Source organism: Dendropsophus ebraccatus, chromosome 4 (assembly GCF_027789765.1).
Source record: "Dendropsophus ebraccatus isolate aDenEbr1 chromosome 4, aDenEbr1.pat, whole genome shotgun sequence".
In the NCBI taxonomy this organism is placed as follows: domain Eukaryota; kingdom Metazoa; phylum Chordata; class Amphibia; order Anura; family Hylidae; genus Dendropsophus; species Dendropsophus ebraccatus.
The window spans coordinates 158,567,700-158,588,425 of NC_091457.1; the positions used below are offsets into that span (position 1 = coordinate 158,567,700).

At 50.7% G+C, this 20,726-nt stretch overlaps 1 protein-coding gene across 3 annotated transcripts in view; it reads right to left on the bottom strand.

Moving 5' to 3' along the window:
- The window catches only part of LOC138789051 (carboxyl-terminal PDZ ligand of neuronal nitric oxide synthase protein-like), a 66,175-nt gene extending 50,075 nt beyond the window's left edge, over positions 1–16,100 (bottom strand). Inside the window, exon 1 of one of the 3 annotated variants that reach the window (XM_069967567.1) lies at positions 15,674–16,094. In XM_069967567.1, the coding sequence (XP_069823668.1) occupies positions 15,674–15,778 (105 nt within the window). In that variant the 5' untranslated portion in view covers positions 15,779–16,094. Of the gene's footprint in view, positions 1–15,673 lie in introns of all 3 variants that reach the window. The other 2 variants (XM_069967568.1, XM_069967569.1) reach the window with 2 other exon arrangements.
- Positions 16,101–20,726: the final 4,626 nt, after the last annotated feature.

Consider the following 20,726-nt stretch of genomic DNA (forward strand, 5'->3'; position numbering starts at 1 on the left):
ACTAACAATTCCTTAGGATAATGTTATTATTGGAATCTCCTATAGCCCCGAGATTATTCAAGTAATAAATTCCCAGCGCGCACATCCCCCCCCCCCCACCCCCCTCCCCTGGGGTCCCGGCTGTCAGACTCTCCCGCTCCTCTGAAGAATCCTACATTATTAGTGTCAATCACAATGCTGGGGGATATAAAATATTAATCCGAGCGTACAGCTTAAAGGGGAACCATGAGCAGGTTAGACCAATCTGACATGATGATCTGTCCCTATTGTACAGGAGACGCTGAGGAGGAAGCTCCGTCTCTTACTTTCCTCCTCGGCTCCGTCCGCTGCAGTTGGTCACTTCCTCCATTGACTGGTGAGGCAGTTTGGAGCATTGCCCGCCCCCATAGCGCTGGTCCGCCCTCTCTAATGATAATGAATGGTGCAGGCCAGCCAGGGCCGGATCTGTGCTATGGTGGCGGGCAATGCTCCAAACAGTCTCACCGCTCCGTGGAGAAAACGACTAAGGGTACAAAAACACACACACACCGTATACGCAGCAGATACGCAGCAGATTTGATGGTGCAGATTTGATGCTGTGTTCAGTTATATTGATCAAATCTGCTGCGTATCTGCTGCGTATCGCAGCAGTAAATACGCAGCGTATACTGTGTGTGTGTTTGTACCCTAAGGGCCCTATTACACAGGTCGATTATCGTGCAAAAGATCGTTATATCGTTCGAATTTAAACAATAATCGTTCTGTGTAATTGAAGGCAACAATCTAAAAATCGTTCGTATGTCGTTGATTTAGGGTCCTATTACACGGAGCGATTTTTAACAATGAACGACTTACAGAAAATGATCACAAACGAGATTGTTTATCGTTAACCTGAAATCGGTCACCATATTACACAGAACCATAGTCGTTACTGTGATCGTTACTATGATCGTTTATTCCTTCTGATCCCAGAAAAACAATGAACAATGTGCAATTACACTGAACGATTAGTGAACAAAGGCGGAACTTGAGCGAACGAACGCGGAATTACAGCGAACGGTTAACGATAATTTTAGGTTCAGCTCTAAATCAACGATCAACGACATACGAACGATTTTTCGTTCGTTGCCTGCAATTACACAGAACGATCTTTTAAATTCAAACGCTATAACGATTTTTCGCACGATAATCGTCCAGTGTAATTGGGACCTTAGATCTGAACCTGAAATTATCGTTAATCGCTCGCTGTAATTCCACATTCGTTCACATCTTGTCGCTAATCGCTCAGTGTAATTGCACATTGTTCATTGTTTTGCGGGGATCAGATGGAATAAACGATCATAGTAACCATCGCAATAAGTATCGCAGTAACGATCGTATCCAACGACCATTGTTCGGTGTAATATGGTGAACGATTTCAGGTTAAGGATAAACTATCTCGTTTTCGTTTATTCTTAATCGTTAAAAATCGCTCAGTGTAACAGGCCCCTTAAGGCCCTATTCCACGTAACGATTACCGTTCATAAACTCGCTCCAACGACCGCTCGTTAACGATCACTAAACGATTTTTTTTAGCAAACGATAACACATAACGTGAACGTAATGTAATACCACACACAACCTGAGGACAAGGGTGGTGCTGTTTCTGCAAGAAAGTAGCTGTGCTTTTTCTAATCCTGGATAACCCCTTTAACTTTTAGCAGGAGCGGCAGAGTGGTCAATGAGCGAGTAATGACTATGTTTGTCAGCAGTAAAACGCAGCACTTAGAGCTGTGGTCTTTAACCTGTGGCTCTCCGGCTGTTGCAAAACTACAATTCCCAGCATGACCTGACAGCCAGGGCATGCTGGGAGTTGTAGTTCTACAACAGCCGGAGAGCCACAGATTGGAAAACAAAGCATTAGACAATCCCTTTAAGTTTATCACTGTCACCTGGTGACTACTCTACGCGTTCCATCGGGTTCAAGGTCCGGTCTAATACGTCAAGATAAGGCGCTATTAATAGGACTTCCGCTATTCAGGGCGGCACAATGGATCCCGCTCAGAAGAAATGCCGCATACCCCCGCAATGACTAACAATGATCTGATGCGAGAACGACTAAAGGTGAGAGCGCCGCAGGAATGAGAGCGAGCAAGGACGCACAATGGACTCGTGTAACACGTCAGGCAGCATGGAAGCCACTTTCAGTGACTCAGAACATATGATCCACAATTTAAAGGGACAAATCTGCTGTCAATCCGACATATTTAAAGGGGTTAGAAAAACATAGCTGTTTAATTCCAGAAACAGCGCCACACATGTCCCCAGGTTGTATGTGGTATTACAACTTAGCCTCATTTAATTTAACTCGACTGTATTGTAATACCACAAACAAACTGAAGAAAAAGACGGCGCTGTTTCAATAAAAAAGCAGCTAAGTTTTTGCAACCTCTCTATTTCCATATAAAATGCTTTTATTCCAGTAGTTCAAGTGTCAAAGAGGCGGAGCCTAGAGTGTTCTGGGCCCTAGAGCTACGCCTCTAATCATAAAACGTCTCCCCCCATTGGTGCTTGATTGGCATGTTAATAAGCCCCTCCCAGTTCCTACATGTGCTGTCAGTCCTGGGATGGGGTGCCGGAGAAGAAGCTACTGTTTTAACAAATTGTGGGATCTGAGAATTAAAGGGGGACTCCAGCGAAAAAAAAATTCTTTCAAACTAACTGGTATCAGAAAGTTATAGAGATTTGTAAATTACTGTACTTCTAAGATTCTCTAGTCTTCCAGTACTTATCAGCTGCTGTATGTCCTGCAGGAAGTGGTGTATTCTTTCCAGTCTGACACAGTGCTCTGTGCTGCCCCCTCTGTCCATGTCAGGAACTGTCCAGAGCAGGAGAGGTTTTCTATGGGGATTTGCTGCTGCTCTGGACAGTTCCTGACACGGACAGAGGTGGCAGCAGAGAGCACTGTGTCAGACTGGAAAGAATACACCACTTCCTGCAGGACATACAGCAGCTGATAAGTACTGGAAGACTGGAGATTTTTAAATAGAAGTAAATTACAAATCTATATAACTTTCTGACACCAGTTAATTTGAAAAAAAAAAAAAAAAAAAATCAACGGAGTTCCCCTTTATGCACAGAGCACAGAGCACTCTAATACCCGCCTTTAACATCTGCACAGCCGGAATAAAAGCGCTAGCTATGACATCAAAGCTCTAATTAAAGGGGTTATGCAGGATTAGAAAAACATGGCCGCTTTCTTTCAGAAACAGCGCTACACACGTCCTCAGGATGTGTGTGGTATTACAACTCAGCACTATTCACTTCAATGGAACTGAGCTGCAATACCGCACCCAAACAGAGGACAAGAGTTGCGCTGTTTCTGGAAAAAGCGGCTAAATTTTACTATCTCTCCATAAGATGTGTGACACCAGATCAGTGACCATTCCATCGGTGACAGATTCACTTTAACTTAAAGCAGAGATGAACTGTCACCCAGAATGGACACTGTGCAGTTCTTAGATTTCCCACTGGTGGCGCTGTAAGAAATCTGTACACCTGGTTTCCCTATAGCTGACGGCTGCTTCCTTCCAGAAACAGCACCACCCCTGTCCTCAGGCTGTGAGGGGTATTACATCTTAGCCCCATTCACTTCAATGAACTTGAGTTGCAATATCACACATAACCTGAGGACAGAGGTGGCGCTGTTTGTAAAGCAGCCCTGTTTTAATACTGCCAGACACCCCCCCTTTAAGTTGATGCCATGTGTCCTAGTTTATGGTATATACGACCCTTTAAACAGACAGATTTCCAGCCGTTGGTTTTGGGATTATTACATTACAGGTCACGGCCATTACGGCCGAGGATTCCCGATGGGATTGTAAATGGGGGCGGATACTGGTTAATGTAGCAGAAATCTGCGGAGAACGACCTCAGACCCTGGCGAGACCCTGACAGATGCTCAGCAGCGTTATCCCTGTGTTATCCAGACGTCACCGAGCGCAGTATCACAGCTAAAGCCTCCGCTGTCCGGGCATGATGGGAATTGTAGTTCTTCAACAGCTGGAAGGCAGCTGCCTTATCGGGGTTGTTCAGCAAAATAAAAAAATTTAAATCAACTGGTAGCAGTAAGTGCCAGAGATTTGTAATTTACTTCTGTTTAAAAACCTCCAGTCTTCCAGGACTTATCAGCTGCTGTATGTGCTGCAGAAAGTGGTGTATTCATTCCAGTCTGAACACTCAGACATGGACCGATCAAAACTTTTTATATCTCTGTGATTTGTCAAAAGTTTTTCTTTTAATGACAGTGACACAAGGAATGATGGGAGGTGTAGTCCAATGGTAATATCAGTGTGAGATGACATAATTATCCTTACACTTACTGGAGTTCAATAGAAATCTATATCCTGCAGCCTGGGAGAAAACTGGATGAAAGATTACACCTGGAGTTTCCTGAATATTTGCTCCAATCCGGATTTTTTTAAAGGGGATCTGTCAGCTGCAATTCATGTTCAAACGGCTAACATAATACATGTTACCATTAGCATGGGTCTCCAAACTGCGGCACTACAGCTGTTGCAAAACTACATTTCCCATCATGCCTGGACAGCCAAATCCGTCCGGCTATGATGGGAATTGTGGTTTTGCAACAGCTGGAGGGCTGCAGTTTGGAGACCCATGCCATTCGAATAGACATTACACTGGGGGAAGCTGTCTTTGTCTCTAGTACTGATGTCTATATAATACATGTTACCATTAGAATAGACATTACACTGGGGAAAGCTGTCAGTAGTGCTGCAGCCACAGCATAGTGTAGCAAAGCGAGTTAGGTGTATCCCTACTTACCATGCTACTGCAGCACTAGTGACACAGACAGCTCGCCCCAGTGTTATGTCTACTCTAATGGTAACATGTATTATATAGACGTCAGGGAAGGCTGCAGCACTAGTGACACAGACAGCTCGCCCCAGTGTTATGTCTACTCTAATGGTAACATGTATTATATAGACGTCAGGGAAGGCTGCAGCACTAGTGACACAGACAGCTCGCCCCAGAGTTATGTCTACTCTAATGGTAACATGTATTATATAGACGTCAGGGAAGGCTGCAGCACTAGTGACACAGACAGCTCGCCCCAGTGTAACGTCTATTCTAATGGTAACATGTATTATATATGTATTATCAGGGGAGACTCAGTATCTGCATGCAGCAGTACTAGTGATATACAGTGGTACCTTGGTAGAGCTCAGTTTTTCAAAATTGTGACTTTGTTAAGAGCATTGCTTTGGTTTACTGGGTGGGAGGGACATGGTCTACATAGCGTGGTCTACAGCCCTGTACTCTCACCCAGGAAGTCTCCCTCACCTTCCAAATCATAGCAGATCCACTTCAGGCTGGGGCTTACATCAGGGGACAGGACTGTGCAGATAATCTCTCCATAGCTGTAACCCCTCTCTCCCTGAACAGCGAGCGCTGCATTTATGTGCCCACATCTGTCCTGATCATTCCTTCCTGCTCCCTGCAGTCTCTGTCCGCTCTTGTGTTTCCCATACTCTCAATTCCTTCTATAATGTGCCCGCACTTACACTCAGCCATTCACACTGCTGTGTAGAAGTTTGTGTCACTGTCCTCCTGCACAGCTCTGTGATTCTCACTTCCTGATTGGTCCATGCTAAACACCCCCTCCTCCTTGCTGTCATGTGACCACACAGACCTCTGACAGCAGCCCTGCTTCTCTATTCTAGCCTGTTGTACTACGCTACTGCATTATGGGGATCTGCAGTTCCATCCTGTATCTACAAACTGCTGCTGTGTTATCAGGGTTATACAGTTACTATACATTATACTCCACATGCTGATTGCTATAATGTACAGTAACTTATATATCACATATCCAGCTGCTGTGTTATCAGGGTTATACAGTTACTATACATTATACACCACATGCTAATTGCTATACTGTACAGTAACTTATATATCACATATCCAGCTGCTGTGTTATCAGGGTTATACAGTTACTATACATTATATACCACATGCTGATTGCTATACTGTACAGTAACTTATATATCACATATCCAGCTGCTGTGTTATCAGGGTTATACAGTTACTACACATTATATACCACATGCTGATTGCTATACTGTACAGTAACTTATATATCACATATCCAGCTGCTGTGTTATCAGGGTTATACAGTTACTATACATTATACACCACATGCTGCTATACTGTACAGTAACCTATATATCACATATCCAGCTGCTGTGTTATCAGGGTTATACAGTTACTATACATTATACACCACATGCTGCTATACTGTACAGTAACCTATATATCACATATCCAGCTGCTGTGTTATCAGGGTTATACAGTTACTACATTATACACCACATGCTGCTATACTGTACAGTAACTTATATATCACATATCCAGCTGCTGTGTTATCAGGGTTATACAGTTACTATACATTATACACCACATGCTGCTATACTGTACAGTAACTTATATATCACATATCCAGCTGCTGCTGTGTTATCAGGGTTATACAGTTACTATACATTATACACCACATGCTGATTGCTATACTGTACAGTAACTTATATATCACATATCAAGCTGCTTCTCATTGTTTGTTTCATCTGTTCTACATGTTATTCAGAATAATAAATAATTGTTTTTGGGCTGTGGAACCAACTGTCGGCATATCAGTGATTTCTTATGGGAAAATTTGCTTTGGTTTAAGAGTGGATTTGGATTACAAGCTCCGTCCAGAAACTAATTATGCTCCTAATCCAAGGCACCACTATATAACTTTTTGATCCTAACACAGACACTCAGGGGGAGATTTATCAAACATGGTGTGAAGTGAAACCGTCTCAGTTGCCCCTAGCAACCAATCAGATTCCACCTTTCATTCCTCACAGACTCTTTGGAAAATGAAAGGTGGAATCTGATCTGAATCTGAGGCAGTTTTACTTTACACCATGTTGATAAATCTCCCTCTCAATGTATAAATGTTAAAAAAAATAATCCCCCCCCCCTATAATATCCCTTTAATCCAGGACTTATAGATAATGAGAGGCACCCAGGGACTATTTATCCCTCCGCCCCGCTCATACAGAATCCCTGTGTCCTGGTGAGGAGGGGGAGGAGATGCCAGGGGGGAGCGGGCACCAGTGTTCAGTATTGATCCCTATGGCACAGAGCGCCTATTCCAGCCGCAGGGGACCTGACAGACATCTCCCGCATGGTGACGGCCATGAAGTATTACAGACAGCGGTCACGGCACCGGACGCGGCTTCAAGAAAACGTCTGGCCGTAAAACAAGTGCGGAGCGCATTATAAATAGATATAAATCAGGTTTTATAAACTTCCAGTTACAGAGTGAGATTTGGCCACATCTGCAGAAACACAGCGAACGGGAAACACGGCCAAAGTAAGGCGTCCGGAAACAAAGAGGACACAGGGGGGGTGGCCGCTGTCCGTGAACTTAAAGGGGTAGTGCGGCGCTAAAAAATTATTCACAGAATAACACACATTGCAATGTTATACAACTTAGTAATGTATGTTATGTCTGTGAATGGCCCCCTTCCCCGTGTCCCACCACCCTCACCTGTGTACCCGGAAGTGTGGTGCATTATAACTGTGCTCAGCCGCGATTGGCCGAGCACAGTTATGCTCAGCCAATCGCGGCTGAGTGGCTGATGAAAAAAAATCGCACCAAACACGCAGCGAGAATACACATACATTGACTTGATCGCAATTAGTATCACTGTGAATTTATGTGCGAGAAACTCACAGCGATAAATACGCAGCGAGTCTGTACGTGTGAACAGACCCTTAAGGGGTATTCCACTCTAGCAGCAGAGGTTTTCTATGAGGATTTGCTGCCGCTCTGGACAGTTCCTGACATGGACAGAGGTGGCAGCAGAGAGCACTGTGTCAGACTGGAAAGAATACACCACTTCCTGCAGGACATACAGCAGCTGATAAGTATGGGAAGACTAGAGATTTTTTAATAAAAGTAATTTACAAATCTATATAACTTTCTGAAACCAGTTGATCTGAAAAAGATTTTCACCAGAGTGCCCCTTTAACTGACAACTATCCTCCATACAGATGCATGCTTGTGTTAGCAGTGGGGAGAGCTGCCAGACTCCAATGCCAGTGCTGAACTCCATCATGCCCGACCCTTCTCTCCCTCACATCGGCAATGGCCGCACCTGCACAGTGCACTCTGGGATCAGCGGAGGTTCACAGCGGTCACACGGCTATCCGTTATCATACATAGTGCCACGCAGTGATACCTACCGCCCATAACAATAAGAGGTCCTGTGCCCGGCCGTCACTATAGGGGATCAGTCACACACGCCTATGCCCGGCCGTCACTATAGGGGATCAGTCACACACGTCTATGCCCGGCCGTCACTATAGGGGATCAGTCACACACGTCTATGTCCGGCCGTCACTATAGGGGATCAGTCACACACGTCTATGTCCGGCCGTCACTATAGGGGATCAGTCACACACGTCTATGTCCGGCCGTCACTATAGGGGATCAGTCACACACGCCTATGCCCGGCCCTCACTATAGGGGATCAGTCACACACGTCTATGTCCGGCCGTCACTATAGGGGATCAGTCACACACGCCTATGCCCGGCCCTCACTATAGGGGATCAGTCACACACGTCTATGCCCGGCCGTCACTATAGGGGATCAGTCACACACGCCTATGTCCGGCCGTCACTATAGGGGATCAGTCACACACGTCTATGTCCGGCCCTCACTATAGGGGATCAGTCACACAAGTCTATGCCCGGCCGTCACTATAGGGGATCAGTCACACACGTCTATGCCCGGCCGTCACTATAGGGGATCAGTCACACACGTCTATGCCCGGCCGTCACTATAGGGGATCAGTCACACACGCCTATGTCCGGCCGTCACTATAGGGGATCAGTCACACACGCCTATGTCCGGCCGTCACTATAGGGGATCAGTCACACACGTCTATTTCCTCTTGGAAAGTCCCAATGAAGACGTAATATTAGACACAAAGCAGCATTATGTATCTATAGACAGAACACAGCCAGGAGAGCGGACTAATATAATAACAATCAGCTATAATACATCTGTAATACTATAGGAGACAGGAGCCGAACTACCGGCCATTACAGAACTACAACTCCCATCATGCCTGGACAGATAAAGCTTTGGCCGTCCAAACATTATGGGAATTGTAGTTTTGCAACAGCTGGAGGGACGCAGGTTTGACATCCCTGTAATAAGCACATTGGTAATATCATTAGATACAATGTAACACACCTGTAATATCATTAGATACAATGTAACACACCTGTAATATCATTAGATACAATGTATGACACCTGTAATATCATTAGATACAATGTATGACACCTGTAATATCATTAGATACAGTGTAACACACCTGTAATATCATTAGATACAATGTAACACACCTGTAATATCATTAGATACAATGTATGACACCTGTAATATCATTAGATACAATGTATGACACCTGTAATATCATTAGATACAATGTATCACACCTGTAATATCATTAGATACAGTGTATCACACCTGTAATATCATTAGATACAATGTATCACACCTGTAATATCATTAGATACAATGTATCACACCTGTAATATCATTAGATACAATGTATCACACCTGTAATATCATTAGATACAGTGTATCACACGGCTGTAATATCATTAGATACAATGTATCACACCTGTAATATAATTAGAAACAATGTATCACACCTGTAATGTCATTAAAAACAATGTATCACATATCTGTACCATCATTAGATACAATGTATCACACCCCTGTAATATAATTAGATACAATGTATCACAGCTGTAATATCATTAGATACAGTGTATCACACAGCTGTAATATCATTAGATACAATTATCACTTCGAGGATGACAACAAAGATAAATAGGAAACACAGGTTACTTGTATAATAAACATTTCCCATAGACTCCTGGGGTCTCAATGCTATCTGCAGGGCAGGGGGTCGGGGGTCACACTGCAGGGCGGGGGGTCGGGGGTCACACTGCAGGGCGGGGGGGTCGGGGGTTACACTGCAGGGCGGGGGGGGTCGGGGGTTACACTGCAGGGCGGGGGGGGGGTCGGGGGTTACACTGCAGGGCGGGGGGGTCGGGGGTTACACTGCAGGGCGGGGGGGGGGGGTCGGGGGTCAGGGTCTAGAGATGTCACCCTGCAGGATGGCAGCCACCTGTTAGTATGAGGGGATGCAATGTCGCATGCACTGATGGGAATGCGGTTACGTCGCAGTAACAATAGCAAGATATCCAATTCTTCTTCCAGCTGCGGCGACTTTCCCAGCACAGACTGTGATCTCAGCTGCAACGGGGACCGAACCGCAACCAAACCGCAGCTTTACCTGCTGTAGATGCATCCCGGCTGCAGGAGATGTATCTGCATCACTGTCTCCCAACCTGCAGCTATCCAGCTGTTACACAACTACAACTCCCACTGTGATGAGGGGTGTAATGTGGCTACAGCTGGGGAGCAACTGGCTGGGGGTTCCTGGGCATGATGGGAGTTGTAGTTCTGTACCCACAGATTGGAAAACACTGATTTCAACACAGCTAAATCAAGAGAACAGCCCGGGCATGCTGGGAGTTGTAGTTCAGAAACTGCTAGAAAGCAGCAGGGAGCATTGCAGTACATGCTAAGCAGCAGGAAAGTCGCAGCTACATGCAACTCGTAGCAAAGTTTCTGCAGGCAAAGTTGCATGCAACAACATCTCCTAAAGTCTGACATCATTGCTGACATCATAGTCATCCTGTAGCCCAAACCTGATCCTCACAGATAATCTGTATACAGCGACGACCCTGACCGATGTATATACAACACATAGAGGGAGACGTGTCTGACACCAGCAGCCTGGGCTACACCATGATGCCCCCCTATACCAGGGCACAGCTCCCCATGATGCCCCCCTATACCCGGGCACAGCTCCCCATGATGCCCCCCTATACCCAGGCACAGCTCCCCATGATGCCCCCCTATACCCGGGCACAGCTCCCCATGATGCCCCCCTATACCCAGGCACAGCTCCCCATGATGCCCAGCTCCCCATGATGCCCCCCTATACCAGTGCACAGCTCCCCATGATGCCCCCCTATACCCGGGCACAGCTCCCCATGATGCCCCCCTATACCCGGGCACAGCTCCCCATCTCACCCCCCTATACCCTGGCACAGCACCCCATGATGCCCCCCTATATTTAGGCACAGCTCCCCATGATGCCCCCCTATACTCGGGCACAGCTCCCCATGATGCCCCCCTATACCCGGGCACAGCTCCCCATGATGCCCCCCTATACCCGGGCACAGCTCCCCATGATGCCCCCCTATACCCGGGCACAGCTCCCCGTGATGCCCCCTATACCCAGGCACAGCTCCCCATCTCACCCCCCTATACCCGGGCACAGCTCCCCATGATGCCCCCTATACCCGGGCACAGCTCCCCATGATGCCCCCTATACCCGGGCACAGCTCCCCATGATGCCCCCCTATACCCAGGCACAGCTCCCCATGATGCCCCCCTATACCCGGGCACAGCTCCCCATGATGCCCCCCTATACCTGGGCACAGCTCCCCATGATGCCCCCCTATACCCGGGCACAGCTCCCCGTGATGCCCCCTATACCCGGGCACAGCTCCCCATCTCACCCCCCTATACCCGGGCACAGCTCCCCATGATGCCCCCTATACCCGGGCACAGCTCCCCATGATGCCCCCTATACCCGGGCACAGCTCCCCATGATGCCCCCTATACCAGGGCACAGCTCCCCATGATGCCCCCCTATACCCGGGCACAGCTCCCCATGATGCCCCCCTATACCAGGGCACAGCTCCCCATAATGCCCCCCTATACCCGGGCACAGCTCCCCATCTCACCCCCCTATACCCGGGCACAGCTCCCCATGATGCCCCCTATACCCGGGCACAGCTCCCCATGATGCCCCCTATACCAGGGCACAGCTCCCCATGATGCCCCCCTATACCAGGGCACAGCTCCCCATGATGCCCCCCTATACCAGGGCACAGCTCCCCATGATGCCCCCCTATACCCGGGCACAGCTCCCCATGATGCCCCCTATACCCGGGCACAGCTCCCCATCTCACCCCCCTATACCCGGGCACAGCTCCCCATGATGCCCCCTATACCCGGGCACAGCTCCCCATCTCACCCCCCTATACCCGGGCACAGCTCCCCATGATGCCCCCCTATACCAGGGCACAGCTCCCCATCTCACCCCCTATACCCGGGCACAGCTCCCCATGATGCCCCCTATACCCGGGCACAGCTCCCCATGATGCCCCCCTATACCCGGGCACAGCTCCCCATCTCACCCCCTATACCCGGGCACAGCTCCCCATGATGCCCCCTATACCAGGGCACAGCTCCCCATCTCACCCCCCTATACCCGGGCACAGCTCCCCTTGATGCCCCCTATACCCGGGCACAGCTCCCCATGATGCCCCCGATACCAGGGCACAGCTCCCCATCTCACCCCCCGAGACCCGGGCACAGCTCCCCATGATGCCCCCTATACCCGGGCACAGCTCCCCATCTCACCCCCCTATACCCGGGCACAGCTCCCCATGATGCCCCCCTATACCCGGGCACAGCTCCCCATGATGCCCCCCTATACCCAGGCACAGCTCCCCATGATGCCCCCCTATACCCGGGCACAGCTCCCCATGATGCCCCCCTATACCCGGGCACAGCTCCCCGTGATGCCCCCTATACCCAGGCACAGCTCCCCATCTCACCCCCCTATACCCGGGCACAGCTCCCCATGATGCCCCCTATACCCGGGCACAGCTCCCCCATGATGCCCCCTATACCCGGGCACAGCTCCCCATGATGCCCCCTATACCAGGGCACAGCTCCCCATGATGCCCCCCTATACCCGGGCACAGCTCCCCATGATGCCCCCCTATACCCGGGCACAGCTCCCCATGATGCCCCCCTATACCCAGGCACAGCTCCCCATGATGCCCCCCTATACCCGGGCACAGCTCCCCATGTTGCCCCCCTATACCTGGGCACAGCTCCCCATGATGCCCCCCTATACCCGGGCACAGCTCCCCGTGATGCCCCCTATACCCGGGCACAGCTCCCCATCTCACCCCCCTATCCCCGGGCACCGCTCCCCATGATGCCCCCTATACCCGGGCACAGCTCCCCATTATGCCCCCTATACCCGGGCACAGCTCCCCATGATGCCCCCTATACCAGGGCACAGCTCCCCATGATGCCCCCCTATACCCGGGCACAGCTCCCCATGATGCCCCCCTATACCAGGGCACAGCTCCCCATAATGCCCCCCTATACCCGGGCACAGCTCCCCATGATGCCCCCTATACCCGGGCACAGCTCCCCATCTCACCCCCCTATACCCGGGCACAGCTCCCCATGATGCCCCCTATACCCGGGCACAGCTCCCCATGATGCCCCCCTATACCCAGGCACAGCTCCCCATCTCACCCCCCTATACCCGGGCACAGCTCCCCATCTCACCCCCCTATACCCGGGCACAGCTCCCCATGATGCCCCCCTATACCAGGGCACAGCTCCCCATCTCACCCCCTATACCCGGGCACAGCTCCCCATGATGCCCCCTATACCCGGGCACAGCTCCCCATGATGCCCCCCTATACCAGGGCACAGCTCCCCATCTCACCCCCTATACCCGGGCACCGCTCCCCATGATGCCCCCTATACCCGGGCACAGCTCCCCATCTAAGCCCCCTATACCCGGGCACAGCTCCCCTTGATGCCCCCTATACCCGGGCACAGCTCCCCATGATGCCCCCTATACCAGGGCACAGCTCCCCATCTCACCCCCCTATACCCGGGCACAGCTCCCCATGATGCCCCCTATACCCGGGCACAGCTCCCCATCTCACCCCCCTATACCCGGGCACAGCTCCCCATGATGCCCCCCTATACCCGGGCACAGCTCCCCATGATGCCCCCCTATACCCGGGCACAGCTCCCCATGATGCCCCCCTATACCCGGGCACAGCTCCCCATGATGCCCCCCTATACCCGGGCACAGCTCCCCGTGATGCCCCCTATACCCAGGCACAGCTCCCCATCTCACCCCCCTATACCCGGGCACAGCTCCCCATGATGCCCCCTATACCCGGGCACAGCTCCCCATGATGCCCCCTATACCCGGGCACAGCTCCCCATGATGCCCCCTATACCAGGGCACAGCTCCCCATGATGCCCCCCTATACCCGGGCACAGCTCCCCATGATGCCCCCCTATACCCGGGCACAGCTCCCCATGATGCCCCCCTATACCCAGGCACAGCTCCCCATGATGCCCCCCTATACCCGGGCACAGCTCCCCATGATGCCCCCCTATACCTGGGCACAGCTCCCCATGATGCCCCCCTATACCCGGGCACAGCTCCCCGTGATGCCCCCTATACCCGGGCACAGCTCCCCATCTCACCCCCCTATACCCGGGCACAGCTCCCCATGATGCCCCCTATACCCGGGCACAGCTCCCCATGATGCCCCCTATACCCGGGCACAGCTCCCCATGATGCCCCCTATACCCGGGCACAGCTCCCCATGATGCCCCCCTATACCCGGGCACAGCTCCCCATGATGCCCCCCTATACCAGGGCACAGCTCCCCATAATGCCCCCCTATACCCGGGCACAGCTCCCCATCTCACCCCCCTATACCCGGGCACAGCTCCCCATGATGCCCCCTATACCCGGGCACAGCTCCCCATGATGCCCCCTATACCAGGGCACAGCTCCCCATGATGCCCCCCTATACCAGGGCACAGCTCCCCATGATGCCCCCCTATACCAGGGCACAGCTCCCCATGATGCCCCCCTATACCCGGGCACAGCTCCCCATGATGCCCCCTATACCCGGGCACAGCTCCCCATCTCACCCCCCTATACCCGGGCACAGCTCCCCATGATGCCCCCTATACCCGGGCACAGCTCCCCATGATGCCCCCCTATACCCCGGCACAGCTCCCCATCTCACCCCCCTATACCCGGGCACAGCTCCCCATCTCACCCCCCCTATACCCGGGCACAGCTCCCCATGATGCCCCCCTAGACCAGGGCACAGCTCCCCATCTCACCCCCTATACCCGGGCACAGCTCCCCATGATGCCCCCTATACCCGGGCACAGCTCCCCATGATGCCCCCCTATACCAGGGCACAGCTCCCCATCTCACCCCCTATACCCGGGCACAGCTCCCCATGATGCCCCCTATACCAGGGCACAGCTCCCCATCTCACCCCCCTATACCCGGGCACAGCTCCCCTTGATGCCCCCTATACCCGGGCACAGCTCCCCATGATGCCCCCTATACCAGGGCACAGCTCCCCATCTCACCCCCCTATACCCGGGCACAGCTCCCCATGATGCCCCCTATACCCGGGCACAGCTCCCCATCTCACCCCCCTATACCCGGGCACAGCTCCCCATGATGCCCCCCTATACCCGGGCACAGCTCCCCATGATGCCCCCCTATACCCGGGCACAGCTCCCCATGATGCCCCCCTATACCAGGGCACAGCTCCCCATGATGCCCCCCTATACCCGGGCACAGCTCCCCATGATGCCCCCCTATACCCGGGCACAGCTCTCACCTTGGCCTCGAAGCAGATGCCATGCTGGAATGCCTCCTCGTTGTGCAGCGGGATCCGCAGGTCGTGCCCATCATCCACCAGGTTGTAGCGGCTCTTGGTTGGCATTGTGAGGAGCCCGAGATTTCCCGGCAGGATCCCATGCAGCTCGGCGGCGATCCCGGCAGGAGAGGGAGGATCCCGGGGAAGAGGAAGCTCCGTCCTGGGCTGGGAGGACGTTTTCCCACCGGTGCTGGGTGGATGGATCTGCGGGAACTTCCCACTGTGGGCCGGCGCGGGGGAGAACACAGGGAACCACGGCCGCCTCCCCGCCCAGACTCCGCCGCTAGTGGGCGTGCTGAGCCGCCTGGGATCCGCCGCTAGAGGGCGCGCACAGCCTCCTGGGATCCGCCGCTAGAGGGCGCGCACAGCCTCCTGGGATCCGCCGCTAGAGGGCGCGCACAGCCGGCTCCTCACATTACTGTGTCAATAATACTCTGTGACTGTGAGTGACAGAGCCCGGGAGGGATATGGTTAATGATTAGTGCGACTTCTCCAGGAGACTGCTGGGAACTTTCCATTCACTTTGCTGCATTTGTTGAAATTATGTGTAGTGTTATACATGGTGCAGGGCTGTGTGGTATCATACATGGTGCAGGGCTGTGTGGTATCATACATGGTGCAGGGCAGTACAGTATCATACATGGTGCAGGGCTGTACAGTATCATACATGGTGCAGGGCTGTGTGGTATCATACATGGTGCAGGGCTGTGTGGTATCATACATGGTGCAGGGCTGTGTGGTATCATACATGGTGCAGGGCTGTGTGGTATCATACATGGTGCAGGGCTGTACAGTATCATACATGGTGCAGGGCTGTACAGTATCATACATGGTGCAGGGCTGTGTGGTATCATACATGGTGCAGGGCTGTGTGGTATCATACATGGTGCAGGGCTGTGTGGTATCATACATGGTGCAGGGCTGTGTGGTATCATACATGGTGCAGGGCTGTGTGGTATCATACATGGTGCAGGGCTGTACAGTATCATACATGGTGCAGGGCTGTGTGATATACATGGTGCAGGGCTGTGTGGTATCATACATGGTGCAGGGCTGTGTGGTATCATACATGGTGCAGGGCTGTGTGGTATCATACATGGTGCAGGGCTGTGTGGTATCATACATGATGCAGGGCTGTACAGTATCATACATGGTGCAGGGCTGTACAGTATCATACATGGTGCAGGGCTGTGTGATATCATACATGGTGCAGGGCTGTACAGTATCATACATGGTGCAGGGCTGTACAGTATCATACATGGTGCAGGGCTGTGTGGTATCATACATGGTGCAGGGCTGTACAGTATCATACATGGTGCAGGGCTGTGTGGTATCATACATGGTGCAGGGCTGTGTGGTATCATACATGGTGCAGGGCTGTGTGGTATCATACATGGTGCAGGGCTGTACAGTATGATACATGGTGCAGGGCTGTACAGTATCATACATGGTGCAGGGCTGTGTGGTATCATACATGGTGCAGGGCCGTGTAGTATCATACATGGTGCAGGGCTGTACAGTATCATACATGGTGCAGGGCTGTGTGATATCATACATGGTGCAGGGCTGTACAGTATCATACATGGTGCAGGGCTGTGTGGTATCATACATGGTGCAGGGCCGTGTAGTATCATACATGGTGCAGGGCTGTACAGTATCATACATGTTGCAGGGCTGTACGGTATCATACATGGTGCAGGGCTGCGTAGTGTCATCAGGGCCGGCCTTAGGGTAACTGGTGCCCTGTGTAAACCTTTTCTCGGCATCCCCCCCTTTAAGCTAAAGCTCCTTCAGCCCCCCACCCCTCCAGACACCCATCACCACCCCCCCCCAGTAGTATATAGTGCTTGTGTGCTACCCACAGTAGTATATAATCCTTGTGTGCTACCCACGGTAGTATATACCCCTTGTGCGCTGCCCCCAGTAGTATATAGACCCTCTATGTGCTGTCCCCAGTAGTTTATAGACCCCTGTCTGCTCCCTCACATCTATATAGACCCCTGTGGTCCGGTGTCGCCTCTCCCCCCGCACTCTTGTGGCCGCAGGCAGTGTTTTGCCTGTGATCACAAGAGGCCGCTCTCTCCTTGCGGTCCCGGCGCTCTAGTGACGGCCACAAGAGTGACTGACAAGGAGGGAGCCAATGGATGGGTAAGTAGATTAATTACTTACCCTTCCCGATGGCGCCCTGTCAGGCTGTCAGCCGGCGCCCTGTGCGACCGCACTGGTCGCACATAGCAAAGGCCGGCCCGAAGTGTCATACATGGTGCAGGGCTGTGTAACAACTGAGGACACAGAGGGCATTGTACACTGCTAATTTTCCATGCTTTGTGGGGTGTTATATGATATGGAGGGGGTGATATGGGATGTGAGGTGAATTATATGGTGTGGAAGATTTTATACTATGTAAGAGATGATATGGGGTGTGGGGGGTGATATGTGTTATGTGGGATGATATGATATGTGAGGGATGATATATGTGGAGGATGATAAGGGATGTGGGGGATGATATGGGATGTGGGGGATGATATGGGATGTGGGTGATGATATGGGATGTGAGGGATGATATATGTGGAGGATGATAAGGGATGTGGGTGGATGATATGGGATGGGAGGGATGATATGGGATGTGAGGGATGATATGTGAGGGATGATATGGGATGTGGGGGATGATATGGGATGTGGGGGATGATATGTGTTATGTGGGATGATATGATATGTGAGGGATGATATATGTGGAGGATGATAAGGGATGTGGGGGATGATATGGGATGTGAGGGATGATATGATATGTGAGGGATGATATATGTGGAGGATGATATGGGATGTGAGGGATGATATTGGATGTGGGGGATGATATGGGATGTGAGGGATGATATGGGATGTAAGGGATGATATGGGATGTGGGGGATGATATTGGATGTGGGGGATGATATGATATGTGCGGGATGTTATGGGATGTGAGGGATGATATCATATGTGGGGAATGATATGGGATGTGAGGGATGATATGATATGTGGGGGATGATATGGGATGTGAGGGATGATATGATATGTGGGGGATGATATGGGATGTGAGGGATGATATGATATGTGGGGGATGTTATGGGATGTGAGGGATGATATGATATGTGAGGGATGATATATGTGGAGGATGATAAAGGATGTGTGGGATGATATGGGATGTGAGGGATGATATGATATGTGGGGGATGATATGATATGTGGGGGATGATATGATATGTGGGGGATGATATGGGATGTGAGGGATGATATGATATGTGGGGGATGATATGGGATGTGAGGGATGATATGTGGGGGATGATATGGGATGTGAGGGATGATATGATATGTGAGGGATGATATGGGATGTGAGGGATGATAAGGGATGTGAGGGATGATATGATATGTGGGGGATGATATGTGGGGGATGATATGGGATGTGGGGGATGATATTGGATGTGGGGGATGATATGATATGTGCGGGATGTTATGGGATGTGAGGGATGATATTGGATGTGGGGGATGATATGGGATGTGGGGGACCATATGGGGCTTTTGGGGTTTGAGTGGCAGGGCTGGTTTTCAGTCCCAGTCCGGCCTTGATGTGAGGGTCTTAGGAGTTGTGCAAAAGAGTCAGCATAATGCATGTACTGCCAATGGAAGGTCCAGACTTATGTCACCATACAGATATACAGAAGAATACACAGGGACCACTGCGAGAGTGACACAGTACATGGGAAACATCTGACATTACACCAGACCTTCATCAATACTGGGAATAGATCCCGATACAAAGGAGAGAGGAAAATTCCCCAGCAGACCTCAGTCCCTAACACGTCCCTGCTGCTGCTGACCCTGTTGCTATGTTTCCATCACCTTCTGACGGGTTCCCTGGTGTCCTCAGTGCACAATAATATCTGCAGCTGCTGTAAACCAGGGAGCCGGGTGTCTCCGGAGCCTCTCGTTGGGGAGGACTGTCTGTCCTAGATGCTGACATTGTACTAGTTGCTGCCGCCGGTGCTAAATCTGTAGCTGGTTATATATGGGGAGATGGTGGCGTCTGCACCCACTGCGGCTCCATGTAAGGGAAGACCTGAGGAACCGCACAATAGTCAGACAAACTACTCTCTGCAGTTCTGCAATGGTGTCTGGGAGGCGCCTAGATATGTGTTTATCCCAGGCAGTTACTGTAGATTTACCTACCACATCTGCTAGAAGGTTGTTGCAAGCATCTACTACTCTTTCAGTTAAGTAATACAGTGGTGCCTTGGATTACGAGCATATTTTGTTCTAGTACCTTGCTTGTAATCCAAATCCACTCTTAAACCAAGGCAAAGAAATCACTGAAATGCCGACAATTGGTTCCACGCCCCAAAAATAATGATTTTTTATCCTGAACAACATGTAGAACAGATGAAACAAACATTAAGAAACAGCAGAATACGTGATATTATAAGTTACTGTACAGTATAGCAATCAGCATGTGGTATATAATGTATAGTAACTGTATAACCCTGATAACACAGCAGCTGGATATGTGATATATAAGTTACTGTACAGTATAGCAGCATGTGGTATATAATGTATAGTAATTGTATAACCCTGATAACACAGCAGCAGCTGGATATGTGATATATAAGTTACTGTACAGTATAGCAATCAGCATGTGGTGTATAATGTATAGTAACTGTATAACCCTGATAACACAGCAGCTGGATATGTGATATATAAGTTACTGTACAGTATAGCAGCATGTGGTGTATAATGTATAGTAACTGTATAACCCTGATAACAGCAGCTGGATATGTGATATATACGTTACTGTACAGTATAGCAAGCAGCATGTGGTGTATAATGTATAGTAACTGTATAACCCTGATAACACAGCAGCTGGATATGTGATATATAAGTTACTGTACATTATAGCAATCAGCATGTGGAGTATAATGTATAGTAACTGTATAACCCTGATAACACAGCAGCAGTTTGTAGATACAGGATGGAACTGCAGATCC